At 34.9% G+C, this 11,516-nt stretch overlaps 1 protein-coding gene across 6 annotated transcripts in view; it reads left to right on the forward strand.

Annotated features, from left to right (window-relative positions):
- The window catches only part of LOC137656854 (uncharacterized), a 14,344-nt gene extending 3,252 nt beyond the window's left edge, over positions 1-11,092 (forward strand). The window contains exons 2-6 of one of the 6 annotated variants that reach the window (XM_068391212.1): positions 1-108; positions 6,243-6,334; positions 7,461-7,989; positions 8,368-8,482; positions 9,326-11,092. The exon at positions 1-108 is cut by the window's left edge and continues 45 nt beyond it. In XM_068391212.1, the coding sequence (XP_068247313.1) occupies positions 6,250-6,334; positions 7,461-7,989; positions 8,368-8,482; positions 9,326-10,450 (1,854 nt within the window). In that variant the 5' untranslated portion in view covers positions 1-108; positions 6,243-6,249 and the 3' untranslated portion in view covers positions 10,451-11,092. The remainder of the gene's footprint in view (positions 109-6,242; positions 6,335-7,460; positions 7,990-8,367; positions 8,483-9,325) is intronic. The other 5 variants (XM_068391213.1, XM_068391210.1, XM_068391211.1 and 2 more) reach the window with 5 other exon arrangements.
- The last annotated feature ends 424 nt before the right edge of the window (positions 11,093-11,516 follow it).

The raw sequence follows: 11,516 nt of genomic DNA on the forward strand, positions 1-11,516 counted from the left end.
ACAGTGGTCTATAGCTATTGTATGTGACTATAAGACCACATGAAACCTGCCAGAGGAAGAACTTACAACTTGAGTTACAAAGAAGATATCGTAACAACTTACAGTAAAGTAAAGTATCTTTTAAAAAAATCATCCAATGTAGGTTTGAGAGTAGAGGATATGGGAACCACATGAAATTTGGCCGAGTTGTCTTTTGATATTTCATGCTCTTGACTTGAAGTTATTTAATAGGATTCACTATTGCTGCTTCTCTTCTAATCTAAGAGCATCTATGACAGTTATTTGCCTCTGTTGTAACATGCCATCGAGACATTTCTCTAGTTTTAAGTAGCTAATTTGCATTATCTTTGCAAGTTGTAGTAAAGTATGTTATTCTAGTCTTGTAGTTAATCTTGATACAACTCCCTTTTCTTCATGAAAAACCAACCGAGTTTTAGTATCTCGACTTATCATTTTAGTAGATTTTATCTTGGTCCCATTGTGGGGAAATTCAATCAGTGCACCTCATCCAGTGCTCTGTTGGAGTTACGTAAGGGTCTTAGTAGCCTTTGTTTGTCCCTAGTTGCACTTGATGTATATATCTTTACTTTATCCACGATCCCACTCTCTTCATTACATGTTGTCCAGACTCTAACTTTTACTTTATAGTATAACTGTAGGGCTTTCCCCAGTTGCCTTTGGGTGCTGAATGGTCTCACAGGCCCCAGCCCTTATGTAAATAGCCAAAATTCATAAATCCAATGCATTTGTCTCGGTATAAGTTGTTGGAAAGATACTTAAATATGAATCTTTGTCTTTGCTTGTGACAATATCTATAAGTGTTGCACTTATGTAAGATCAAGGTTTTATTCATTTATACTTTATAAAGAAAAGTTATCAGGATGCCATGCTAGGCATCAAACACCAGCACCTCATGAAAACTCCTCTAATACAGGGGTTGGTGATATGACTAAATATCAGGGGTATTCTTCAGCAACTTCTTATTGGTAACTATTGCAAGAATTCAGTAAAATCAGCAATTTACTGAATTCTTATAAGTTACCTGAAAGAAATGTCTGAATAATACTCCTGATTTTTAGTCATATCACCAACACGTGTATCAGAGCGGGGGTTTTCATGAGATGGTTTGGGCATGCTCTTCACACTCCCCAAGATATTAGTTCACCAAACTTTTAACTAGACTCCAAAGGCACTGGAAGAGTTGAAATTTCGTCCCAGGCCTACATGGCTGACGACTATGAAGTGTGGAGTAAGGTATGATGAAGGGAGAAGTGCCAATTTCAAAGTTCAAGATAGAGACGGCTGGCGAAATATAACCGAGGACCTTTGTATCAATAGGCATTGGAGACTATGATGATAATGATTGTAAAAATTATCAGGTTTTGAGGTCATGCATGATAAGTTACAATACCATGCTACAATTTTTGGGAGTTTTTGGAACAGTCCATCCCCATTTTATTCTGACTAAAGTGAGTGAGATAGTTATGATGTGAGTTTTTTAAAAATAGAGGAATGGGACCATTGCTGTCAAAGAGCTCTCACATACTGCTAATCTATCCTGAAGATCATATGCTTGGTTATTTTAAGTAGATAACTAATATGTTGCCTATTGTAATAAAGAATTTAAAGAATGTAAGAATTAAATTTGAATTAAAATTTTCCAGCATAGACATTGGGTCCTGGGTGTAGACAAAACTAGTATAGCAACAAGAGGCATCAGAGAGATCTTGTGGCTGTGGGTCTCGAACCAAAACCCAGCAGTAGAAATGTTCACCTCAATTAAAGTTGTAGGTTTGGTTTCCTCATATTTGATGAAAACCATTCTTTGATGGATATCCTTATTGAGATAAGGCCTAGAACATAAGGCTAATATAACCTTTGGGTAAATTCCCCATACATTATTTGCACTCTGTAGAGCTCACAAATATAATTAGTAATAATATTCCTAGCCAAGCTGCAATGCCCAAGGCCAAGGGCTCAAGCAAGGAAAGCTGCCTTTTACATTAAGGAAACAGATTAGTACAGCAAAGAATAAGCTGAAGGTGAGGGATAAAAGATATGTTATATAGATCCCTCAAAGATATATTGTATGTATATTATGATCAGTAACAACATAGACAAGTCTTATATAAACTATGAAATGAAACCAGTGTCCAACAGTTCAACAGGAAAACATTTGCAGCAAGTTTGAACCTCTAAAGTTTCATCAATTCAACTATCAGATTGGGAAGGTCCTTCCGCAATCTGGTCACAAATGGATAAAATTTGTAGAATACTTTGAAATATTTAGCCTTATGTTGGAGAAGGCAAGACTAAAATCAACTGCATACCCAGCAATAAGTACAGGCACATAGAACTAACTGAATGATGGCGGCAGAGATTAATATCCATATCATGGATAAGGAATTCAATGGATCACAAGTTTTTGTCCATATTTAAGAAGAGAGTCTGCAGCAAAATGCCAGACAGGAGAACAATATTTAAAAATGCAATTTTTGCAGTTATTTTTTAAAATTTATTTCTATGAACTGTATAGTGATTTACATTAGTAAAGTACAGCCCGTTTTCATCATTCCACTGATGAGTTTTCATGTCCCCATCCACCTAATTTTTTCCACTATGCATTCCTTTTGTCAGTACTGTATTGCTAATCTGCACTGTCTTCTGTAGATAAACTAATGCTTTGTCATATGCAGTACTGTACAGTGAAAACTTTTTTAGTGCTTGGTATGTAAATTTCTTTAAGAATTTATTCATGGCTGATAGTCATGGACATTACTACTGGATATCCAAAATGCATGTGCAATAGTGGTTATTACATTTCCTTCTAAAAGGTAAAATTAATCGCACATATGAATTTTCACATTAGTAAAGATTAATAGTTAATAGAATTCTTATTACGGAGCTCATATCTGCTTCTGGAGGAAGAAATATGGTGTTAATTAGAAAAAAAAGAAGGCAAAGTACGGCAATACTATACAGTAATTTAAATATCTTCTACAGGAAATACCAACTCTCCTTAAGAATAGTGCTATGTCTTTCATTTGGATTTTTCACGTTTTCTTAATTGTCTCTATCTATCTATCTGTTTAACAAGGCACATCCCCCAATTTTGGAGAGTAGCTGACATCTAATAAATGAACAAAAGGGGACCTTTCCTCCCTCCTCTTCTCATAGCCTGTTGAGGGAATCAGCCGAGTTTAGCTGTTACTGCTAGGGTGCCACAGCCCACTTTTCCCTGTTATCCACCACAGATGAAGTTTCATGCAGTAAATCCCCTACTGCTGCTACCTCCGCGGTCATCAATGCAACCGGAGGTAGTAGCAGGGCCTACCGGAAATGTGTCACAATTGCTCGCCATTCATTCCTATTTCTAGCACGCTCTCTTACATCTATCCTCCCGTCACCTAGAGCTTTCTTCACTCCATCCACCAACCCAAACTTTGGCCTTCCTCTTGTACTTCTCCCATCGACTCTCACATTCATCACCTTCTTCAGCAGACAGCCGTTTTCCATTCTCTCGACATGGCCAAACTACCACAACATATTCATATCCACCCTAGATGCTACATCATTTATTACATCTGTTTTCACCTTGACTACTTCATTCCTAACCCTATTTAATCAAGATACACCAGCCATACTCTTCAAACACATTTAATTTCTCAGTCACTTTCATTACCCTCAACTCTGATCCATACATCACAGTTGGTACAATCACTTTCTCATACAGAACTCTACATTCATGCCTAACTCTCCATTGTTTATGACTCCCTTCACTACCCCCCAACACTTTGCATCCTTCATTCACTCCCACATCTGCCATCTGCTTTTACTCCACCATTTGCTGCAACAATAAACCCCCAAGTACTTAAACTGATCTACTTCCTCAAGTAACTCCATTTAACATGACATTCAACCTTGCACCATTCTCCCTTACTCTTACCCACATTAACTCTCAACTTCCTTCTCTCAAATACCCTTATAAACTAAACTGTCACTAATTGACCAAGCTTCTCTTTTGAGTCTGCAACCAGTACAGTATCATCCACAAACAACAACTGATTTACCTTCCGGTCATGATCATGGTCGTCTATCAGTTTCAATCCCCGACCAAGCACTCGAGCATTCACCTCTCACCACTCCATCAACAAACAAAGCTTCCAAATATAAAAAAAAAAAACCTTCCAGCGCAATTCACTTGTAACCTCCCATTAATTGAATAATTTAGCTTTCAACTTGCCTTGTGTCTCATTATGTTTAAAGTCAGCTACAAGAACATCCTGTAAAAATATACTTATGAAATTAGTATAGTGGTACCTTGGAGATCGAACATGATTAATTCCAAAACAGTGCTTAAATTTGTCCCATGAGAATGAATGGAAATGGCATTAATTGGTTCTCCACCCAAGGATGCTTCATGTTATGAACTGTTTAAGAATAAATATATGAAAATGCTGTACAGAACATAAAAGCATACTAAGAAACAAAAAAAAGTTTTAATAAAATAAATGAATAATAGAAAATAAATGAATAATAGGAACAAAATGAAGTTTTAACTTCTCTTTACCTGTAGTAAGTGGATGGAGGTGAGGAGTAGGCATTAGGGTTCCTTGGAAGAAGAGTTTCCCTTCCATAAAAATGGGTAACTGCCCTTGTAGGTTTTTGTCAAGAGATCAAAAGAGGATTGTTTTTTTTTATCTATTTTAAGATGCTCCTGAAATGACTTGATGCATCATCATTATGAAATTGCTTATTCTGCTCGCTATTACCATCATTTCTTTTAACACTTCTCTGGAGACATCCTCCTTTACCATTGTGTATGGATAAAGAAAAATGTTCACCAAGATAAAATTAGCAAAAAAGTTAATGGAACACCGCTTTGGGGTCTGAACTGGGCAAGAACTATGCGAAAATTATTTCAAGTTCGTTGCCTCGGGTCATACAGGTTCTTTGAAATTTTCCCTCCAAAATTTTTGTTGAATCTCTTAGGGTGAAAAATTTTAGAAAATTTTTGTTGTCACCAAATTTTTCATGTTTTGGGGTGTTTAACATAGGTATAACTCTTTAGTACAGTCTGTGTAAATTATATTGTCAATGCTTTCTGAACTAGATTGTGTAAATGACCCTTCAGGATAAGAAAGTACTTTTAGTTTTACATTGGCCTTTTGAGGATACGTGAAAAGTTGAGAAAATTTCTCAAACAGTTATTAGATTTAAGATGATGTAGGATTCTTATAACAAGGAGATGGGCTTTACAAAAAAAGATGAATTTTATAATATTCTTAATCATTCTTTAAATGCTCAGAATTTTAATTTAGATACAGTAATATCAATCAAGTGGGGGAAAATTCAGTACTGTAATGCAATGGAGAAAAAAACATTATCCTTTTGTATGAATTTGTATTTGCACTTTTAATTTCAAATTATATTTTCTTTATTTTCAATTTTGTGCAATTTTTTTGTGTGTAGAATTTTAAAAGAGGTAAAGTTTTATTTAACTATCATATTTGATTGTATTGTATGATTGTACATTATGGTTTGTTGTGAACTTGTTTATATGTGGTTTTTAATTACTCTTATTCTTATCTATACAGTATATAAAACTATAATTTCTATAAAATTGCACATCATAACTAATAGCTACTGCATTATCAAATTGTACAGAATTTAACTTGCTTTGGAAATTGTAAGTACAATGGTAAAATGATTATGAAGCACATAGATGCTTTTGAAGCATTGCGCTGCTCTTGAATATGGTAATGCAACCGACCTTTGCATAAATTATGAAGTTTGCACAAGACAGATTTTACCTCAGTTGGTAGAAGTCCAAATTTGTTTCATTATTGTTATAGAAAAAAATCTTAAAATGACCATAATAAATTCTCAAAAGAGAAATAGCTAAGAATAAACTTTCCTTATATTAAAGTCATAGGTAAGGTTTTTCTAAATTTTATAAGTTGAATTTTTTGTCGAGTATCTATTATCTATCATTAGTTTAATAGCCAGCTGGCTTTCTTGAGCATGTGTTGAATGAAGTAGGGGTTCTGTAAGGATTCATTTCTGTTGTGGTATTGGCCGAGTAATTTGCTATTATACAGTACTCGCAGTATAGTCATAGAGTACCAGTACAACATTAGAACATCTTATTCTAAGTTTGTACATTATTGGATGCTGTAGTATTTTTATTTTTTAGATGAGTTACAAAATTGTATTATCAAATTCATTCTTATCTGTTTCAGTATCACAATGAGTTCCAGTTGGGAAAAAAATCAAAAATACTTTGCAAAAAGTTTATTCTTAGCAAGCCATCGCTATATTTCATCTGATAAAGGTTAGAACAAATTAAGTCCATAAGTTGCATCCCCCATTTTGCTTTTAGTATTATATTAATACAATCTTTTCCCAAAGTAGAAAAAAACATTTTATTCCCCTCATTGTATTTTATCGTATTTTCTTTCTTTCCCTTATGAGTGGAAACCTTGGTCAAGTTAATTTTAAAACTGCTGTTATACAACTGGAGATTATGTAGGCATTTTAGATCCTCCTTTTTTTAAGTCTTTAAGGTCAAATCCTCTCTTTGGGCCCTTGGAATGTTATCCCAACGCTTTGATTCAAGTGGCCAAGCCCAAGTCAAACGACATACATACATGCTGTTATTGGATTAAGTGACTTACAAGAATACCAGGACTCTTACATGTTTCACGTGCATTTTTGCAGAGCATAGATTAAAAGTGAAACTTTCAGATATGTTGATTCATGAATATAAGTCGTGTAGGATCACTTTAAATTAGCAGAGACACATGGAAGCTCTGATATTCTTCTTTTAATACAGGTAGATGTTAAGTCTATTACCTTCCAAATTGGGAATTATAGAAATTATAATTTTCAAGATGAAAATTTGAATATCACTTCAGACATGCATTTAGTATTGCAAAATAATTATGTAACTGTGAGGTATCGTGACAGTAAGTTACAGGTTTTTAAAATGTTTATTTTTTAATCATGTCTAAAAGTTAAGGACATATAATTTGTTATAAAATATGAGGCTTTTTTTATTAATTGCCTATACAGTAGTAATTTAATTTTTGGAATTTTTCTACTTTTAAAAGTACTGGTAAGTTGCATTTATATTGTAGACAGTATTCCATCTAGTACCATCTGTAGTTTTTTGTCTTTTCAGTTTTATATCTATAACTAGTTTTTACAAAGTGATCCAGGTACTCGTACATTGAGAAATTTCCTGTGGGAAATTAATGACAATTTATATGATTTTTGCCCAAGTTTACAATAATTTTGGCAATACTGTATTGTAATAATGATATATAATGGAAGTGTACTATTCATTGTTATTTTTAAATAAGGAGGATGCACATACATAAAAAGAATTATTTTGATATTGCTAAGCATGCAACGTACATCACTGCGTAGATATTACATGGTCTTGTTTCTTTCTTCAGGTCCTGGTGGTAACATGAGCTACCTTCCTCCATGGGCACCAACGTCCGGAGGAGGTCCATATCCCCCCCACATGTTGCCTCCTCATCACTCTCCCACCTCGTCCCAACACACCCCGTCCCAAAATTCTCAAAACCCAGCACAATCTAACCCGGCCTCTGTCTATCAAAACCTTTCCCCTGTTGTAAAAACGCCCACAACTACTAGTGCTCCGACGACTCCTAGCAGCGATGCATCAAAGACAAGTCACATATCCTCACCTACTTCTGTATCATCCCCCATAACATCAGCTTCTAATGCCCAATCTGCCTCCTCTGGATCTCTTGGTCCATCTTCATCCTCTTCGTCGACATCGTCTGTGGCTCTTGGTGACCCTTATCAGCCTCAGGGCTTCCAACGATCTGAAAGTCCTCCTTTAAAACGGCCCGTTTTACCGGAGTCGATAAAAGGAGAGGTACACACCCTTGATTCACCAACCGAAATGATTTTGGGCATTCCAGGACCCAGCGCTCTGGATTTCAAGGCCAGAAAGTGAGTACGCTAATGCAAAGGGAACTGAACAGTTTCAAGTTTTCTTTGGTGTAAGAACTAAGAGTGTAGTTGCAGGCTTCATATGCTCAACATCCAAATTTGATAAGTTTGTAAAAATTGTTCTAATTGTAGCTATGATTTGTATACTTGAGGAACCCATTATACTCAAAGAAAAGGCATAATCATTCAATGCTATCACTTTAAGTATGCAGTAGCCTTGTCAAGCCTTTCTTCATGTATCTGGCTGCAAAGTCTTAGACCAAAGAAACCTGATTGCATTAGGTGATGTTTTCAATGTGTTCAGTTCTTTGAATAAACCAAGAATAAACATATAAATGCTGCATCTAGATTGTGATATAGAAAAATCATAATTTTTAGGCCTGAATTTTTCAGGATCTCTGGAAAGTACCCACCTCCTGAACAGCTTGCCGGTCCTGTTATGTATTCATATCAATCCAGAGGAAGGCCAAGGAAAAACTGGACAACAGCTACGGTATGTAAATGTTTAGTACTTTAACCCAGTATTATTTTTCAATTATTTCTCTTTATGGGTTTTTGTCTGGAATATTTTTCAAGAGATGTGGATGGTGAGCAAAACTTTGAGTTTCTTTTATGCATGATTTGTGCAGAATTTATTGGTTTGTTAGTTTAAAGTTATTTTTAAAGCATGCTATCAAGTTTCCAGTCTCAACTTATTGAGAAATCTTATGCGCAATTTTAGTTAGAGCATCCACTTTATAAAGATTTATACTGTAGTTTAAGATTTTTAGTGGGGTAAAATTAGTCTCAAGTCTTGGGTCATCAATATCCTTATTTTCATTGCTGGAAATATTGGCCATTTCAGTTCAACCTTATATTTCTAGTAAATAATGTGTTCCATGCAAAGAAAAATTCTTTAAAATATGTTAGTTAATTACTGTAATTTCCAGTTTTTTTTTTTTTTCTATTATGAAAAGAAAACTGGCCCATTAGATAGTGACAAATGCTAAAAAAATCTTCTTCAAATCCTTATTATTGTAAGAATTTCCTTTGGGGCATTGTGTGTATCGTTTATTTTATATTATATCCTTTGTGGAAAATTGTAGTTGAAAATTATTTTAAAATTGTTTGTATGTTTATGATTAATATTAATTTACGATTGCGTATGAACTACTGAAATATCAATTTTAGTTCTTAGAAGTTATATCATATCTTGAACCTCAGAATAAATTTTAAGTTTTTAGCATGGAGTAATGACACTCCAAAGTAAATTATTAAAGTAGTCAACCTATATTATACTGTAATAATATTTAAAATATCAATGTACAGTTTATGTATTTATCATACTTAATTGCAGGGTTTACCAACAATGATCCCAATAACCCATCCTCCCATGAATCACTCTGATGATGCAGATGACGAAGAGAGCAAGCCATTCAAGTGCAATTTGTGCGGAAAGTCATTCAAGCTGAAAGGTGGGCTTGTGCAGCACGAGAGAACGCACAGTAGTGATCGCCCCTATGTGTGTCCAGACTGTGGAAAACTATTTCGGCAACCAACTCACCTTCAGCAGCACCTTCGTATTCACACTGGAGAAAAACCTTACGAATGTGCATTTTGTGATAAAACTTTTAGACAGAGAACGATATTAAATCAGCACTTGCGTATTCACACCGGAGAAAAGCCATATGCATGTATGGAATGTGGGAAACAGTTCCGGCAAAAAGCCATCCTCGACCAGCACTTTAGAACACATTTGGGAGACAAGCCTTACGCCTGTCCGCATCCTGAATGTAGAAAACATTTCAGAGAGATGGCAACACTTATTTCTCACATGAAGTGCCATAAAGATGTGCCTGATCCTAGAATTGTTTTACAGCAAGCTAAGCGGCTAGTTAAAGAAGAACGTGATGACCTGATTCCTAGTAATCTTAACCTGAATCGAGAACAGCACGGCGAGGGCGGAAATAGAGAAATAGTACAAGACATAATGGAGCAGAACAGGGGGATGGGAATTGACAGAGTGGGCCAAGACAGAAGACTGAGCATGGATAGTGTGAGCCAGGAGAGAAGTATGGTACAAGACAGGGTAGCACAAGAAAGAAACGAACAGGAGCAAAGAAATAATAGATGTGCAGGAGGATCAGAACAAGGTAGATACCAAGGCAGCCAAGAACAGAATAGACAAAACCACCACTCTTTCCCAGGTCACAGCAGTTCAGAGGAATCATCTGCCCAGAAGTCTCCCCACAATGTGCCACAACACTCATCAGGTGATCAATCAAATGAGAGAGTTCCATCCCATTCACAGCCACAATTACCACCAAACATGGTTCCAACTCCACAAATGGCAATGGCCAACTTAATTCCATATCCCCATTCTATTTTCCCAGCAACCTCATATATGATGCCTCCTCCAGACCCAAGACAATACAATCCACATTCACAGGCAGGTTCATCTCACCCCCGGCCAAGCCAATAGCTGCATTTGTCATAAGTCGTTCGTACAAAAAACATGAAAAAGGAAAAAAAATGTATGTTATGGCTTTGGTTGTACAGTACCTAATCCCAGTGGTGTAGGTAACTATTTTTTGTACATTAATGTAACCGATATTAGCGTGAAAGTAGAGCTATGCAATGAGTTTAAAAAAAAAAGAATTATTTAATTGCTAAGCAAGTTTTTGAGAAATAAATTAAAACTCCGAAATACAAAATTTGACATTTAAGTCACAGCGAGTCTAATGCAGAATCAATTATATATATATCTAGCTGAATGAAAATTGAAAATTTTCAAGGTTAGCAGTTCCTAAATCAAACAAATTTTTTCCCAAAAAAATATATAATTCATCCCAGTGAGCAAAGGTTGATCTCTAAGCATTAAATCTGTTATTGTTAGATAGGGGTGCTGTGTTAGTTTTTAGATGTAGTTTTATGATGGTATTTTATTATTTTTTTTAGCATTTATTTTCTTATAAAACTAATGTAAATTGACTGTTTAAATGCTTTTAAGAATCCCAATGTGTGTAGGTTTGTAGTCTTTCTTACATGACAGCAATTTAGAATTATTGAAAGTGCAAAAAATCATTTATCCAATGAAAAAGTATTAATATACAGTATAAGCTATTACGTTTTGTTTTACCCCCGGGTTTATAGCAATAAGGACTTCTCTATACAAAGGTCTTTGCATGCCCACGTTTTTTTTTTTTTAAAGAGATTTATAATTTCCTAATATTCAGTACAACTTGAAACTTGCACAACAATTGTATATTATGTACAGCATTCTTAGAATAATTTTGGTTAAATTTGTTAAAAAAAAGTTATGGAGCAGTTTTATGGTCAAAATAAAACTTGAACATATAAGAAAGGATTCAATTTACTGTAGTAATGCACATTTAACTAGTTCTGAGTGTATGTAGAAAATCACTTCAAATCCTTATTTTTAACTTAATTTTTTTTCAATGCCCAGTCATTAGATAAAACGAAGACAATCAATGCCAATAATATTAATACTGTATACTGGAAAAAGACTAAAGACAGTCCTGAAACCT

The sequence above is a fragment of the Palaemon carinicauda genome, chromosome 17 (assembly GCF_036898095.1).
Source record: "Palaemon carinicauda isolate YSFRI2023 chromosome 17, ASM3689809v2, whole genome shotgun sequence".
NCBI lineage: Eukaryota > Metazoa > Arthropoda > Malacostraca > Decapoda > Palaemonidae > Palaemon > Palaemon carinicauda.